Source organism: Phocoena phocoena, chromosome 1 (assembly GCF_963924675.1).
Source record: "Phocoena phocoena chromosome 1, mPhoPho1.1, whole genome shotgun sequence".
Classification (NCBI taxonomy): domain Eukaryota; kingdom Metazoa; phylum Chordata; class Mammalia; order Artiodactyla; family Phocoenidae; genus Phocoena; species Phocoena phocoena.
The window spans coordinates 124,851,169-124,869,094 of NC_089219.1; the positions used below are offsets into that span (position 1 = coordinate 124,851,169).

A 17,926-nucleotide genomic window follows, 5' to 3' on the forward strand; every position below is an offset into this window, starting at 1 on the left:
CAGGAAACTTGGATACAATCTGAACTTTAAAAATACAATTTTGGGGCTTCCCTGGTGGCGCAGTGGTTGAGAGTCCGCCTGCCGATGCAGGGGACATGGGTTCGTGCCCCGGTCCGGGAAGATCCCACATGCCGCGGAGCGGCTGGGCCCGTGAGCCATGGCCGCTGAGCCTGCGCGTCTGGAGCCTGTGCTCCACAACGGGAGAGGCCACAACAGTGAGAGGCCCGCATACCACAAAAAAAAAAATATTAGTAGAATGGGTCTTAACAGGCCTGGTCCAGATTTTTGTGTCAGTTGCCTACCACTGTTGTCATCTTTTTCTTGGTGTGGATTTCATCTGGGGTTAGCAGTCTTCTCTGTAGACCAGTCCAATGTAGAGGCCCTTCTTAAGTGGGAAGTATGATTACAAGAGTTAATTTCCTTCAGTTCTATTGTGTCCTTAAGGATATCTGATAAGTGTCCTTTTGAGAAAGACTCTGTTAATCTTTTTTTTTTAATTTTATAAATTTATTTATTTATTCATGACTGCATCGGGTCTTCGTTGCTGCACGCAGGCTTTCTCTAGTTGTGGCGAGCAGGGGCTACTCTTTGTTGCAGTGCGCAGGCTTCTCATTGTGGTGCCTTCTCTTGTTGCGGAGCACGGGCTCTAGGCACACAGGCTTCAGTAGTTGTGGCACGCAGGCTCAGTAGTTGTGGCTTGTGAGCTCTAGAGCACAGGCTCAGTAGTTATGGCGCATGGGCTTAGTTGCTCCGCAGCATGTGGGATCTTCCCGGACCAGGGCTCGAACCCATGTCCCCTGCATTGGCAGGCAGATTCTTAACCACTGTGCCACCAGGGAAGTCCCCTGTTTTATCATTTGCACACATAGGAAATATTCCCCCACTCTAGTTTGTAAGGTGAGTGAGACCGGCTATCACATCCATTGTAAGTATCAATATATATTCTGGGATTGGAACTATGAACACTTCATATTTGGTGGGGGGGGTAACTGCCCAGTTTATAACATCAGTGACATCTTTTTGCTCTTACCATTCCACCGCCATACCCAGGGCTCTCTGTCATACAGAGAGTGGGCCACAGGGCCAGCTGACATTTCCTTATATTAATGTCCATTCAGCCCTGGTGTCCACCAGGGCTAAGATAGTTTGCCTGTTCTTTAGGGACCAATAAATGGTTAATTCTACATGAGGCCTCCAGTTCCCTGAAACCTGCATTACTGTGGCCCAGGATCTTTCCCTGAAACCTACATTACTGTGACCTGGGACCTTCTGGGACCTTGGCTATACCCCCAATCTAGTGGCCTTGGGGGCTGACACATTCCTTCCACCTCCAATGGTAGGGCCTCTTCCTCTGGAGGAGTGGAAGGAGTGTCTTGGATCTCTCATTCGGTAAACTCTTGTTGACTTCAGCTTCTGCCACAGCTCCACTAACATAGCATTGGACTGCTTATCTACCTTGGTTATAGGGTTCCCCACCGCCACTAGGTCCTGCCCCATCCGTTTTCTAGTTACTCGGGTGAGTCCCCGGAAGGAACAAGGAGGAGCCTTACTTCCTTCTCCCACGTCTTTGGGATTAGTGGTCCTGATCCCCTGGTGCCGTATCTTTTCCATTTCTCCCAACTCTGCTATTGTTTGCACCTCCCAGGCAAGTGGGTGCCCTACAAAGGGACTCAGGATGCAAACTAGAGCCCCATACCATTGCCCAGGAGCAGACTGGAGGGCTGTGTTCTTCATGCCTGCTGTAAATAACTCATCGTCTGGGCCCCGATAGTGCTGGGCATATATAGTGGGTTTCATGCCTAGTTTTAATACATCTTGTAGTTTTTCCATGGTTTGCCAATGGACAGGAGGAGTAGGTACATCCCCTTCACTGGGCCAGGTGGCACAGCAGGCGGCCATTATCCAAGAGAGCAAGGAAATCACTTTGCGCTCATCGATGGTCCCATATAAATGCTCCCAGAGGGCTGGGTGCCTAGTCACAGAGGCCGTCTTTGACATATCCAGTCCAGTTAACATCATGCCTTCCCCACCAACATCCCAGATATGCAGCAACCAAGCCACGACTGATTCCCTCCCCTTTTGTCACCCAGTTCAACTAGTTCAGTCTGGGTGCAGTGTCTGAGGGTGGCCAGTTAGCCCCACTCTGGGGGAGGGAGTAGATCGTCATCTACACTCTGTGCTCTAAGCTGATACTTTTACTTGGTGGTCATCACAGGGCCAGCCACTGGCCTCACTGAGACAGGGAGTCCTATGACCTCATCCCAATCTTCCTCATCAGTGTGCTCTTGTAGGGTCCCATACTTTGGAGTCCCAATTTGGACAGACCATGACCATCTGGACTCTCTGTCAGGGAAGCTGCCTCCCCTTTAGCTGGGCCACGCAGCAGGCTAATGTCTCTAATGTCCCATTTTGTTCCTTCAATCTAGCCACTAATGTGTCTGTAGTTTCAGTTTGGGCCAGCTTAGTGTTTTCTCTCGTTTTTATTTATTTATTTAATTTATTTATTTTTGGCTGCGTTGGATCTTCGTTGCTGTGCGCGGGCTTTCTCTAGTTGCGGTGAGCGGGGGCTACTCTTCGTTGCAGTGCACGGGCTTCTCATCATTGCGGTGGCTTCTCGTTGCAGAGCACGGGCTCTAGGTGCCCCGGCTTCAGTAGTTGTGGCTCGTGGGCTCTAGAGCACAGGCTCAGTAGTTGTGGCACACGGGCTTAGCTGCTCCAAGGCATGTGGGATCTCCCCGGACCAGGGCTCAAAACCGTGTCCCCTGCATTGGCAGACGGATTCTTAGCCACTGCACCACCAGGGAAGTCCTTCTCTCAAGTTTTTTGTTTTTTTTTTTGCGGTACGCGGGCATCTCACTATCGTGGCCTCTCCCGTTGCGGAGCACAGGCTCCGGATGCGCAGGCTCAGCGGCCATGACTCACGGGCCCAGCCGCTCCGCGGCACGTGGTATCCTCCCGGACCGGGGCACGAACCCGGGTCCCCTGCATCGGCAGGCGGACTCTCAACCACTGTGCCACCAGGGAAGCCCCTCACAAGTTTTAATTCCTCCTCTAGACGCCTAACCTCAGCCTTGGCTGACAGTTCACCATCCATGGCCTTTCTTAACGCAGCAAGCAACGGCCAGCCCACAGCTGCAGCCACTACCTTATTGTCTAACTTCTTTTCTCCCACTGTAATAGAGGCCAATAGCTCTGCAATACCCTTAGGGGTATCTATGGGTTCTCCGTACTCTCTTGGCGGCCCCCATTTATCAAGAACAGCCGCCAGAGGGTCCCACATGCTAGCGCACAGCCACCCTGGGATTTTCCTGGTAACTTTCCATTCCCCATTCTTATTTCCCGACATCTCAGCACTCACGGGAGTTTCCCCGGCCTCCTGGCTGTCTAGACAATTGCTGGGTGCACCTCACAGGCCTGCAAAGCTTGTAGCTGCCCAGCCACAAGACCAAAGAAAGAGCCTGGAGGTACCGACAGAGACGTCAGTGATTTATGGGAGCGGGGAGCTTACACGTCCGAAGCAAGGTCCTGGAGCAGCTCTGCACCGTGGGAGGCTGATAGCAGGCAGGATGAGGCAGCAGTCTTCTACCAGGGGGAGGGGGAAGCTACCAGTTATAGGGGGAATTGACATCAGGTTGGTTCATTGGTTACCAGGGAAAACAGGGAGGAGCAAGTCCCTCATAGCCTCCTGGGGCAGATGTTTCCCTTAGATAAATTATCTGGATGGAGCCCTTCTGGCCTAATTAGAACAATCACAAGCTGGGGGTGGGGGAGAGGAAGAGTAGGTGGGGGCCAAGCACATGGGCAGTTACCAGTTAGGCTCTATGATTAAGAGGTAAGGTCAGTCGCGTACAGAGTCAGGGACTGGGAGTAGGGGAAGCGCAGAGGGCGAGAGAACAGCAATCCTGAGTGGCCTGATCATACAGCAGGTTCCCCCATACACGTTTTTCCTGTATATTCAAGATCTTTTATTATGAAGAATTTCAGATGTTGCAGGAAAGAAAGTGGGGCACAAGAGGATGGTCACATCCCAGGTCTCAGGCTGGTCCCCGGGACAGCCACCAAGTGTGGGTTCTTGACATGGTGCAGGAAAGAGTTCAAGAGCGAGACATAGTAAAGTGAAAGGTGGTTTATTCAGGGAGATACTCCATAGACAGCGTGTGGGCCATCTCAGAAGGCGAGAGGCACCAGGGTACGGGGTTGTCAGTTTTTATAGGGTTGCATAATTTCATAGGCTAATGAGTGGGAGGAGTATTCCAACTATTTGGGGGAAGGGGCGGGGATTTCCAGGAATTTGACAACTCCCCACTTTTTGGCCTTTTATGGTCAGCCTTGGAACTGTCATGGCGCCTATGGGTGGGTCATTTATCATATGCTGATGTATTACAATGAGTGTACGCTGAGGCTCAAGGTCTCGTGGAAGTCAGTTATCTGCCATTTTGGACCTAGTTGGTTCTATGGTTCTAACCAGTTTATGTCATGTCCTCAATGGCCGTCATTCTTTTAAAGGTTGTGCCCTGCTCCCTTCCTGTCCCACAAACATGGACAAAAGAAGAAATAATAGTAAAATCAACCTCCATATCCCCATCCTCAGTAATTACTTCATCCATGCCTTTTATCTTTTTCCTTTTTCTGAATTATTTTAAAACAAATCTCCAAATCGTATCAGTTCACCGCTACATCCTTTGGCGTGCATCTTTAAAAACTATGGACATTTTCTTACATAACCATAACGTCCTGTCACATTTGATGGAAACATTTTTTAAAAACACGTTTAAATGAACAATTCCTTGATTTCGTCTAATACCCCGTTCATACTTAAATTTCCCCTTGTCTCAAAAATGGCCCTTTTCCAAATGGTTTCTTCTAATCAGGATAGAGATATGGTTCCACTAAAGATGTCTTGCCTGTTTTAAAAAGAAAAATGGGTCAGTAGTGCTCTTCTGTTTGCTTTCACCCCTTGACATTGTGTCTGAGAAGCCTCCGTGTAAGGAAAGAACTAGGCCATTATTATTAACACCTGCAGGGCCTTCTCTTATATAGATGTGTAAACAGATAGGTTAGGGGGTCCCCAGAGAAAGAGAACCAGGAATGGCTTTCTTGCCATAAGAGAAGCCTCTTTGGCCTAAGCCATTTTGTGATCTAAGCCTGGCCACAGTGCTTGCCCTTGAACAGGTCTCAGTAATTAATGATCTTTAGGGAACAGAGGAATGCAGGAACAGAGAAAAGGCAGTCAAACACCAGTGCAGTGATAAAGCAGAGTCCTAGTTCCTCTTAGTTCCTTCCCCTACTTAATAATATATCTTTGAGTTCTGCAGGAACTAAGGCCCCCACCCAGGTGGAGGGTGGGGTGATGTTGACCTGTCTGACTTCAATCAGCTAAAGCTTGGACTCTGTCGACCTTTGCCCCAATTCTATGCTGAATTCTCCTCTGCTCAAGACCCTTTATAAATATGCATTTATCCTTAGCTTAAAACTTCTCCAATTCTGCTGTTCGGGGAGATACAGCTTTGAGAAGAATCCCCGGTATTCTCCTTACTTGCCACAAGTAATAATAAATCCTTTCTCCTCCTGATCTTTGGCTTGGTTGTATCTGTTGGCTCTACACCCACAAAGAGGTGAACCCAGTTTTTTGTGTAACAGATGTGTCATCACGTTGTAAACCGTTTCTGGATATTTAGGTTGTTTCCAGTTGTCTTGTGTTGGGAATTCCCTGGCGGTCCAGTGGTTAAGACTCCACGCTTTCACTGCAGGGCACATGGGTTTAATCCCCGGTTGGGGAACTAAGATCCCGCATGCTGCGCAGCCAAAAAAAAAAAAAATAAGTCCTACAACCAGGTGTTTTGTTTTGTCTATCACAAGTGGTACTGTAGTTGTTGTTTGTCCATATGAACTATTAAAGAAAAAAAAGCCAAATTCAAATCTCTTGCAGCGGGCTTCCCTGGTGGCGCAGTGGTTGAGAGTCCGCCTGCCGATGCAGGGGACACGGGTTCGTGCCCCGGTCCGGGAAGATCCCACATGCTGCGGAGCGGCTGGGCCCGTGAGCCATGGCCGCTGAGCCTGCACGTCCGGAGCCTGTGCTCCGCAACGGGAGAGGCCACAACAGTGAGGCCCGCACGTACCGGGAAAAAAAAAAAAAAAATCTCTTGCAGCCACGGAAAAGCAGCTCAAGATGAAAGACAAGTCCCCCTGGGCCTGGAAATGGGACCTAAGTCTGAAGGTGATGATGGCGGCAATCAAGCTCCCCTCCCCTCCTCACATCCTGACGAAAGGCTGCTCTCAAGTCCGACTGAGTCAGGTTGTAAGAAAAACAACTGGGGCGGAAGGCAGGAGGGAGCTCTAGAACCTCCAGGAGACCCGGCTGTGTTTACAAGAAGGAAGCACAAATCTTTCAAGCTCCGAGAGCCCCAGGGGAACAGCTGCTTCCAGCGTCTGTTTCCTCCTGCAAACAGGATGTTAAACTATTGTCCCTTCTTGGCTCAGGGTTTGCGTTTAATTGTCCATCCTTTCCTTCATTGTGGGCTTTATGGATCTGACCTTTCTTATTCCAGAATGTAAGGAAGGTCTGGGATTTTTTTTTTTTTTTAATCTCCCAACACCTGGGAAGAGGAAGTTTGACAGGTTTAGTATTCTCACATTTGCTTCCGAACCCTGCCATCGAGTGCTGTGTGGCTAACACATTTGTGGTCACTTTGTCCTTTGGGGCATTAAGTAATTTCAGGCATGTGTACCTAATCACTGCTCTGCTGTGGGCACGGGGGACATGGCAAGGCTAAGGGCGGCTTGCTTAAGGTCTGAGGTTTCTCTTCCCCCAATAAGGACACCCTGGGGACTGAGTTTTGAATCTAGATTCAATCTAGGTTCTTTCTCTTGCTTTGAATAGAATTGGGTGTGTGGCGGGGGGGGGGGGGGGGGGGGGGGGGGGGGGGGGGGGGGGGGGTGGGGGTTGTTGTTTTGTTTTGTTTTCTTAAATTACAGAGTCTCTTTCAACTAGACAAAAGAAACATAAAATCTAAACTTATTTTATAGGGAATCTCTTAGAATGTACAATGGACCCAGAGGAATATGGATCATTTTGCAAAACCCAGTCATTGATCTTGCTGGCCCAGCAGAACCCTAGGGGCTTTGTTTATAACATGGCTGCGTGTTCCTACAAGCCATTCCTGAAGGAAGTGGGTCTGGCAGAGGGGGAAATGGCTCTGAAAAGCGTATTCAAGGATCTTGGTCCCAAAGAATGTAAAACTTCTGTGGACCACAGGGGCGCTGGCAGCCAGCAAGTGCCACGCTGCTCTGTGTCCTTTAGCTGAGGCAGCTAAACCGAGCTCCCGAGTTAAAGGATAAGAACCAGCACCGTATCATGGGGAAGGAGTACAGAGTGCAGAGGGCACGGGGTGAATCCTCTGACACAGGACACCTCAAGACACGCCAGGCTCAGACAGGAGGCTAAGCTCATGACTGAATGTTGGCTAATTGAGGTTGAGCAAGAGAGAAAAAAGCCCAAGGGAGAAAAGTGAAATAAACTGAGGAGGAGAGCTAGCACTAGGATGGAAATAACTGGCCTCCTTCCATGACCTCTCTCAAAAATACCATAAGAGAAAGTGAAAGATTTGGGTTCATTATAAATTTTCTGTCTATTTCAATTAATTTCAAGCTTTTAGATTATGACTCTTCCAGAGCCGCCCTTCAGGCCTCTTCCTCCCTGGGAGCCGGCATGCATTAAAGTCATTGCAAAATGCAATCCCTTCCTGTGGAGGCAAAGGCCTGGTAAAGCAACCTCACCGCTGTATGACCTGGGCATTAGACTAACATCTGATCCGTTATTAAGCAGTAGTTTGGCATCCTGGAATCACATTAACTGGAGAAATACATATCGATAAGAGGTTTAGCCTAACTGGCCTGATACATTTCCTCCTATGTATTAATAATTCCCCTCTGATCCAAGCTGGTATTATTCTCTGACCAGCCCCTAGATAGTTAAGAAACATATCTATGGAAACATTTCAAAGAGCCCAGATTCTTGCATCTTCCCATACATAAAAAAGCACTAAAATCATTAATTTGAGATGTCTGTTCTTTGTGATTAGCAGTAATCTTTCTATGTTCAACTACACGTTTTGGTTTTTTTTCCAGCAAAAAAAAAATCATATATATCCTGGCTCCTCCCCTACTTCTATGGGACAGTTTCTCAGACATCTGAGAGGCTGTCTCCTGCGATATCGTCCTCAGTAAGACACTGAATAAACTCAGCTCACAGCTCTTAGGTTGTCCATGTTTTTTTTAAAAACAGACATCTGTAACCGCTGTGCGGACCATTTCTTATTCATCATTGTAACCCGAGTACAGAGTCTGGCTAGCAGAGTTGATGATAAGTCATTTTTGTTGATTTCCCTGAAAGTCCATATAGTATACTTATTCAATAAATACTAGGTTCCTACTTCTAAGAGTGCTTGTAAGAATTAACTTAAGATGATCAAATGAAAATGTGGTTAAATCACTAATTCACATTTCCTAAGCACTGACTATATATCCAGGCACTGAGCATAGTGCTTGGAGATAGGGAATGAGGACAGAGCCTCTGCCCTCTAGGAACTCATAGACTTGGGGAAGAGAGTTCACAGGCTAATGAGAAGGAAGGAAGGAAAGAAAGGGGAAAGAAAGAAGAAAGAAAGAAAGCAAGCAGGAAGGAAGGAAGGAAAGAGGGAGAGAGAAAGAAAGAGGGAGAGAGAAAGAGAGTGAAGAAGAGAGAGAGAAAGGGAGGAAGGAGGAAAAAGATAGGGCTTCACTTCTCCGTTACTCTCTGTTCCTGAAATCTTCATCAATTATCTGCCTTCTCCTAAAAAGAATTCTAGCCAGAATCTACCTTCTCAAGTGATGTTCCTGAGAACCTTATGCTGGAAGCTCCTTGTAGATAATGAGGGGCGCTACCGTGGGAGCTGACATGGTTCTAACTGTTCAGGGCTGAGGCTGTGTAGCTGAAGACAAAAGCTTGGAGCTTGACCAGAAACTGTTCCTTGGGCCGTGGCCAGAGCGAAGAGCTGGTGCTGCCATCTGCTGGCCACGGAGAAGGTAGACCCACACCCCGCCTGTTGGTAGGAGGAGGGAATGGCTACCTGATGGGGAGGGATGGGAACCTGTCACGACCTGTTTAGTTTAGAGGTGAGGAAACTGACGCAAAGGTCACATAACTGGTTTGTGGTGTGGCTGGGGCCAGAAGGCAAGTTCAGGATTCCTGTAAAGCCTGATGCCTGCTCCTCCGGGTTCAGACACGTGGGATGTAAAATCTCTAAACTGCAGTTTGGCTGTTTCCTACTTCTTCCTCTGTTTTTACTTTCTTGGATCAGTCCTTAGGGAATTACCTCATTGTACTTCTAGTAACGGGCTGCCCTCCCCCTGTCGACCTCCTCCAGTCTTTGCTTTGGCTTGGTCAGAGGCCAATAAAATAAAGTGAAAGAAGTTGGAGGATGAAGGATTGTGGGCACAGCCCAGCCCCCAGCTTCTCCCTGGAGGACTTCATCTGGGAGGTGCTGGTAATGTAAATGAAAGGTTCTGCCCCAGGAGGGGGCGTGTAGGGGCGGTTGGAAGGACGGCACTTCACTTCCAGGACAGCACAGCCTCTGCAGAACAGACCCCCAGGTGCTTGGCCGAGGACATCTCCTATAAGCTCCACGTCAAACACCTCTCTGCTATAGGCCAAGCGTTGCTCTCACTTTTCTCCTCATGTGCACCCACTCTCCCTTACACACTCACCTATCTTCACCCACACTTGCCCTCCACCCTCTCCTGGAAGGCACAGGGTAATCAAAATGACTTCCTGTCAGAGGCAGTTCAGCTAAGTCTTCAGGGATGTCTGGGTTTTGTGTGTGCTACTCTCTCCACCATGCTGTTTGCTGTGTACACACCTCTAGTATAATTACAGTGAAATACGGGCTAAGTGAGGTTGACTTGTGTGTCTGTTTCCTCTACAGGACCTATGAGTTTACCAAGGTCAAGGATTGTGTCTTTTATGTCTTTGTGTCTTAATCTCTGGTACTTAATGCCTGATGCATGGTGATCAGTTAAAAAAAATGTTAGTTGGATGAGTAAATAAGTGAATGATTAAGATGAACGTTATATAAAATAATGAAGGCAATTAGAAAGCAAGGAATTTTTATGTAGCACATGGGACAAGTGTGCAACTTTCAGGATGACAGCTTTGAAGGGGACAATATTTATGCAAAGTTCAGTATTTGATACATTTGTTTAAAATCAGTCATCTGTCTAATACTAACTTTCTGCTTGTATGTCGCAGTGTAATTTTTCAATTCCTTTTTACAACTTTATTATCTTACTTGATACCCACACCCAGCGCTGAAATAGGGTGGTTAGGTGATGAGCCCCCAGGAATATGCTTGTGGCAGAGCTCATGTTAGAACCTCATGCTCTGATCTCCTAGCCAGCTGTCCTTACCACCATGTCAGGGTCCAGGCCCCCTGTGACTAGCCTCCTGGTATCAACTGGGATTATCCAACCTCCTTAGTAGAACTCAGTTATATTACCAGGAGGAAAAACACAGCTTTGCCTTTTGCAGAAGGACAATGAAATACAGACCTATGAAAGAACGCACCCACATGGGGCACTGTGGAAATCACTAGGAGAATTTGAGGTGTACGTTAAAGTCGGACATGTCGATGTCCATCAGAAGAACCTCTTTCCAGGATCAAAACGTGACTAGAGTCAACAAAATAGAAATCCTGGGGCACCTGCTTGAGGAGGCCACCTGGGTCTGTGAAATGAGTGAACAGGAGGGAGCTGCAGCAACGCAGAGAGGGGCTGAATCTACACGTGTTCCACATGAACCATCAGAGGCACAAAGTGCCTATGAGAAATGCTCTGTCTGCCAACAAAGAGAGACAGTGACCACAGATGGCTCTAGGGCAGCTTCTCCAACATCTGGGAAATTAAGTTGAATGCTATGACTTTGCTAAATATAGAAATATATCAACTCTAAGAATGTAAAAGATACATCAAAATTGCTAACCTTTCCATTTAAAAATTTATTTCCAGGAGTTCCCTGGTGGCCTAGTGGTTAGGATCCTGGGCTTTCACGGCGGTGGCCTGGGTTCAATCCCTGGCCGGGGAACTGAGATCCCACAAGCCGCACAGCCAAAAAAAAAAAAGTATTTCCACAGATATTTGATCCATGTGGTTAGAGGGGCTTTGGAGGCTGCAGTCACGCACAACAAAGAGGTGTCTTATCAAATCTTGCCCTTACAGACCGTGAGGAGAATTTGCTATTTGTAATCCTGGGCTATATACAAAAGATTATACAACTGGACATTTAAAAATAACCATTTTCAGTTTAATAGATGAACTAGAAGTGTATCTGTTGCAACATGTACCATTTTGATATTAAAATTTTTTGATCTGATACAATTTTGCATGGGCTGAAAATAAACAGATCAAGCTAAAACAACATGAAAGGCAAAGGGAATTTGGTTAAAGCTGGGAGAGAGGAAAGCATGACAGTACCGACCCTTTCTAACCCTCCAGACAGAGGAGAAACCCACAGGTCTGGTTCTGTGTCTGGAACAGAAGGGAATATGCAGGAACCTGGATGGTGCTGCCTATAAAGAAAGGTTAATAATGGATAATCACAAGAGAAAGAGTCTTACTAAAATCTTTGTTCTCTTCATGAAATGTTAGAAAGGATTGTCCAGGATATTAACTCTCATCAGGAATTTGTTTTTTTGAATATCCTGCATGTTTACCTTGCCTGATACAACTTTCTCCCATGGTGGGAGACTCAAGAGTGTCTGAAGCCACTGGTCTTCTGTTAACTCAGAGCTTGAGTACCACCATTCCTAAGGGGAGACAAAGAGAACACAGAATTCATCAGTGCTCCTCAGCTTGTGTGGTCAAGAGTGGGGTAATCCCAAAATGGTCAAATGTCCCTGAGCTTTTAAAACCAGGCGAACCCACAGGCAAACAATGAATTTTGCCCCCCAAACTAGGATACTAACACATGACTCTTTAAATAAACATGTAGAAGCGTACATCCATTCACTTATTCAACAAATACCGAGTATAAGGCACTATGCTAGGGACCCAGTGGTTTTTGCATTCTAAGAGTTCACATTCTTGAAGGGAGGCAAGACATGGAACACAAAGTGGAATGTGGTAAGACCTACGAGAAGGTGGAGATCTTGCTAAAGGGGATTTGCAGGAGGGGAAGATCCCATGAGAACTCAAAGGGGAGGAGGAGGTGCAAATACCTGACCTATGGACGTGTCACCCCTTTCAGTAAGCCTCTGATGGCCTTTCACACCGGGTGAAACCCAGCGGGGCAGTGGGCTTCTGGGGCTCCTTCGCATCCCCTGTGAGCATCCCCTTCCCCAGCTTGCTAGCTGATGCTACATACTTTGCTCATGTTCAGCCAGCATTTCTCCAGCACATTCCCTTGTGTTTCACAGAGCTGTAAGGCTGTGTTCAGGAAGAGGCTGCAGTTCTGGCCATCTCCCATTAGTATACAGACATAGGCCATCAGGTGGTAGAGCCTCGGGTAGAAGACAGGCCCAGTGGTATTTTGAGCCACCAGATTCTCCAAGTTCTAAAGAAAAAAAGCAACATTCAGAATCAGAAACGGGTCCTTGACTGGAAAGATTTTTCCTTCTCAGATGGTTTGGGATCATTTCAAGCAATCAAGCAAAAAAGCATATTACAGAGACATACATAGAAAGTAGTGGAGATCAGGTGATGAATGTCAGGTGGAGTAGCCCCAGTGGCCTACCCAGACCAAGAATGTGATATGGGTGGGCGCAATAACCCTCTTTGGCAACCACTTTTTAAAAATGAAACTAGGTCCCCCTGAAATTCAGTTCCCCTGCTGAGTTTATGATTAACCTCTCTATCTAAAACTTTATTCTCTTTCTTGTCCTGCCTCCCTGTTCCCCCCAGGATTGAGGAGTATCAAAGAAAGGGGGTGACTGAAACTAAGCAGGACCCTGCAGGGCTCTCCCACATACAAAAGCCCTTCTGTGTCCCCTGTTTCCTGTTTGTAGAAAAGGGCTTTGGTCTTCTAGGCCTTCCCTGAGTTCCAAAGGGTAGACTCAAGCAGTTACTAATTAGGGAAGTGAGGGGATGCAGAAAAACAGTCAAGAAACAATAGTTCAGTGATAAAACAGAGTCCTAGCTCCTCCCCAAGGGATAATACATCACAAACTGATACATATCTTTGAGTTCTTCTGCAGGAACTAAGACCCCCACCCAGGTAGAGGATTGTGACTACATGCTGACTACAAGATACAGACCCGGACTGGTTGGAACCAGAAAGCTGATGATTACGATTCCTGAAACACCGCCCTATTACATCACCACCAGCCAATCAGAATAAAGTCATGTACCCTGCAGCTCTCACCCCAAAATGTTGCCTTTAAAAACCCTTCCCTGAGGGACTTCCCTGGTGGTCCAGTGGTTAAGAATCCACCTTCCAGTGCGGGGGACATGGGTTTGATCCCTGGTCAGGGAACTAAGATCCCACGTGCTGCAGGGCAACTAAGCCTGTGCACTCTAGAGCCTGTGCACCACAACTAGAGAGCCTGCGCGCTGCAACTAATGAGCCTGCGCACTCTAGAACCTGCACGCACAACGAAGACCCCACGTGCCGCAACTAAGACCTGATGCAACCAAATAAATAAATAAATATTAAAAAAAATAAAAATAAAAACCCTTCCCTGAAAATCTTTGGGGAGTTTGGGTCTTTTGAACATGAGCCACCCATTCTCCTTGCTGGGCCTGACAATAAATGCTGTACTTTCCGTCACCACTACCTGGTGTCAGTAAATTGGCTTTGCTGTGTGGTGGGCAAGCAGACCCAAGTTCAGTTCAGTAACAACAACAACAAAACCACAATATTTTCTTTTGATTACCAAAGCAATACAAGTTAATTTTCAAAATTTAGAGAATTATACCTCAATTGAAAAAAAAAAGTAGACATTGGAGAGGGGGGAAAAAAGGGAAAAATGAAAAAACAACTCAGAATTTAGGGGATAAATGAGGATAGAAAAAAAAATCACTCGTAACCATAACACCTAAAAAGAAATATTTCCACATTTGGATACATACTCTCCCGTTTTGTTATTTCTTTGCTGTGGACAGGGAATGTTGCCCACCATCGCAGTTCTACAAGAATCAAGCCATTAGCCACTGCAGCCACCCACCGATGGTGGGGCCTGAGAAAAACAGGAAGCATTTTGTGTTTTGGATACTGGCCATAGATAGTTAAGATGCATATCTAAGGAATAGTTTCAGTGAACCCAGATCCTTGCATCTTCCATACATAGAAAAGTGCTAAAGTCATTAACTTGAGATATGTGTTCTTTGTGACTAGCAGTAATCTTCTGATGTTCTTCCCAGGAAAAAACTCCTATATATGCTGTCTCCTTCCTTACTTCTTCAGAGCAGTTACTCAACAGCTATCTGAGAGGCCATCCTCCAGGCTACAGCTATAGTCCTCAGTAAGACCCCTGAAGAAAATTTAACTTGCAACTTTTACGTTGTGTTTTTTTCTTCAGTCGACACTGCCTATCACTTACACACACACACACACACACACACACACACACACACACACACAAACACACACTCATACCCACCACAACTGGGATCATACTGAAACAGGAGGGAAGGGGGCAGGGAACAATCTTTGAAAGAATAACATAGACCGAGGACAGGACATAAACGGATTAAAACCAAATGGGTCCAAGGTGGTGGACAAGTCGACTTTCACTAGACCTTGAGACTCAGTATACACTCACTGTAATTCAGCAAGCTAAATGACACACCCACATGTACCATAACAGTTCCAAGGATCCATAAGGATCAAAAAGTGGGCAGTGGCCCAATTCCTGGAAATCCCCACCCCTTCCCTGAAATAGCTGGAATACTCCTCCCACTCATTAGCCTATGAAATTAGCCAGCCCTATAAAAACTGACAACCCCCATACCCTGGTGCCTTTCTCACCTTCTGAAATGGCCCACACTCTGTGTAGTGTGTTTCTTCCGAGGCCTTTCTCACCTTCTGAAATGGTCCACACTCTGTCTGTGGAGTGTGTTTCTCTCTAAATAAATCCACTTCTTACCTATTACTTTGTCTCTCACTGAATTCTTTCTGCGATTAGACATCAAAAACCTGAGCTTCAGTAATCCCTGAAACCAAGTGTGTGATCTCAGTTGTAAGACTATGGGTTTTGGCGGGGTTTGAGTCCTGGCACGTGGGTTCTAGTCCCAATCTGAGGTGCATAGTTTCAAAATTAATCACCAATACAGTAACATTTTTTTCTCATTTAGCACCACGTTATGAATATTTTCCAATGACATGATTCTTTTTTTTTTCTTTTCTTTTTTTAACATCTTTATTGAGGTATAATTGTTTTACATTGTTGTGTTAGTTGCTGCTGTATAACAAAGTGAATCAGCTATATGTATACATATATCCCCATATACCCTCCCTCTTGGGTCTCCCTCCCACCCTCCGTATCCCACCCCTCTAGGTGGTCACAAAGCACCGAGCTGATCTCCCTGTGCTATGCAGCTGCTTCCCACTAGCTATCTATTTTACATTTGGTAGTGTATATATGTCCATGCCACTCTCTCACTTCATCCCAGAGGACCCTTCCCCCTCCCCATGTCCTCAAGTCCATTCTCTACGTCTGTGTCTTTATTCCAGTCCTGCCCTTAGGTTCATCAGAATCATTTTCTTTTTTCGATTCCATATATATGTGTTAGCGTATGGTATTTGTTTTTCTCTTTCTGACTTACTCCACTCTGTATGACAGACTCTAGGTCGATCCACCTCATTACAAATAACTCACTTTCGTTTCTTTTTATGGCTGAGTAATATTCCATCGTGTATATGTGCCACATCTTTATCCGTTCATCTGTCGATGGACACTTAGGTTGCTTCCATGTCCTGGCTATTGTAAAGAGAGCTGCAATGAACATTGTCGTACATGTCTCTTTTTGAATTATGGTTTTCTCAGGGTATATGCCCAGTAGTGGGATTGCTGGTCGTTAGTTCTATTTTTAGTTTTTTAAGAAACCTCCATACTGTTCTCCATAGTGGCTGAACCAATTCACATTCCCACCAACAGTGCAACAGGGTTCCCTTTTCTCCACACCCTCTCCAGCATTTATTGTTTCTAGATTTTTTGATGATGGCCATTCTGACCAGTGTGAGGTGATACCTCACTGTAGTTTTGATTTGCGTTTCTCTAATGATTAGTGATGTTGAGCATCCTTTCATGTGTTTGTTGATAATCTGTATACCTTCTTGGAAGAAATGTCTATTTAAGTCTTCTGCCCATTTTTGGATTGGGTTGTTTGTTTTTTTGATATTGAGCTGCATGAGCTGCTTGTATATTTTGGAGATTAATCCTTTATCAGTTGCTTTGTTTGCAAATATTTTCTCCTGTTCTGAGGGTTGTCTTTTTGTCTTGTTTATGGTTTCCTTTGCTGTGCAAAAGCTTTGAAGTTTCATTAGGCCCCATTTGTTTATTTTTGTTTTTATTTCCATTTCTCTAGGAGATGGGTCAAAAAGGATCTTGCTGTGATTTATGTCATAGAGTGTTCTGCCTGTGTTTTCCTCTAAGAGTTTGATAGTGTCTGGTCTTACATTTAGGTCTTTAATCCATTTTGAATTTATTTTTGTGTATGGTATTAGGAAGTGTTCTAATTTCATTCTTTAAATGTAGCTGTCCAGTTTTCCCAGCACCGCTTATTGAAGAGGCTGTCGTTTCTCCATTGTATATTCTTGCCTCCTTTGTCAAAGATAAGGTGACCATATGTGCGTGGGTTTATCTCTGTGCTTTCTATCCTGATCTGTATTTCTGTTTCTGTGCCAGTACCATACTGTCTTGATTACTGTAGCTTTGCAATATAGTCTGAAGTCAGGGAGCCTGATTCCTCCAGCTCTGTTTTTCTTTCTCAAGATTACTTTGGCAATTTGGGGTCTTTGGTGTTTCCATACAAATTGTGAAATTTTTTGTTCTAGTTCTGTGAAAACTGCCATTGGTAGTTTGATAGGAGTTGCATTGAATCTGTAGAGTGCTTTGGGTAGTATAGTCATTTTCACAATGTTGATTCTTCCAGTCCAAGAACATGGTATATCTTTCCATCTGTATCACCTTTAATTTCTTTCATCAGTGTCTTATAGGTTTCTGCATACAGGTATTTTGTCTCCTTAGGTAGGTTTATTCCTAGGTATTTTATTCTTTTTGTTGCAATGGTAAATGGGAGTGTTTCATTAATTTCTCTTTCAGATATTTTGTCATTAGTGTATAGGAATGAAAGAGATTTCTGTGCATTAATTTTGTATCCTGCTACTTTACCAAATTCATTGATTAGCTCTAGTAGTTTTCTGGTAGCATCTTTAGGATCCTCTATGTATAGTATCATGTCATGTGCAAACAGTGACAGTTTTACTTCTTCTTTTCCGATTTGGCTTCCTTTTATTTATTTTTCTTCTCTAATTGCTGTGGCCAAAACGTCCAAAACTATGTTGAATAATAGTGGTGAGAGTGGGCAACCTTGTCTTGTTCCTTATCTTAGTGGAAATGGTTTCAATTTTTCACCATTGAGAATTATGATCCCTTGATCATTATGTAGTGTCCTTCTTTGTCCCTTGTAATAGTCTTTATTTTAAAGTCTATTTTGTCTGATATGAGAATTGCTACCCCAGCTTTCTTTTGATTTCCATTAGCATGGAATATCTTTTTCCATCCCCTCACTTTCAGTCTGTATGTGTCCCTAGGTCTGAAGTCGGTCTGATGTAGACAGCATATATACGGGTCTTGTTTTTGTGTCCATTCAGCCAGTGTATGTCTTTTAGTTGGAGCATTTAATCCATTTACATTTAAGGTAATTATCCATATGTATGTTCCTATTACCATTTTCT

General features: G+C 45.4%; 1 protein-coding gene across 1 annotated transcript in view; it reads right to left on the minus strand.

The window, feature by feature from the left end:
- Nucleotides 1-11,675: 11,675 nt before the first annotated feature.
- Nucleotides 11,676-17,926, minus strand: part of ADCY10 (adenylate cyclase 10) — a 95,281-nt gene continuing 89,030 nt past the window's right edge. Inside the window, exons 31-32 of the mRNA XM_065873683.1 lie at nucleotides 12,395-12,583; nucleotides 11,676-11,837 (exon numbers count right to left, since the gene is read on the minus strand). Of these exons, the coding sequence (XP_065729755.1) occupies nucleotides 11,676-11,837; nucleotides 12,395-12,583 (351 nt within the window). The remainder of the gene's footprint in view (nucleotides 11,838-12,394; nucleotides 12,584-17,926) is intronic.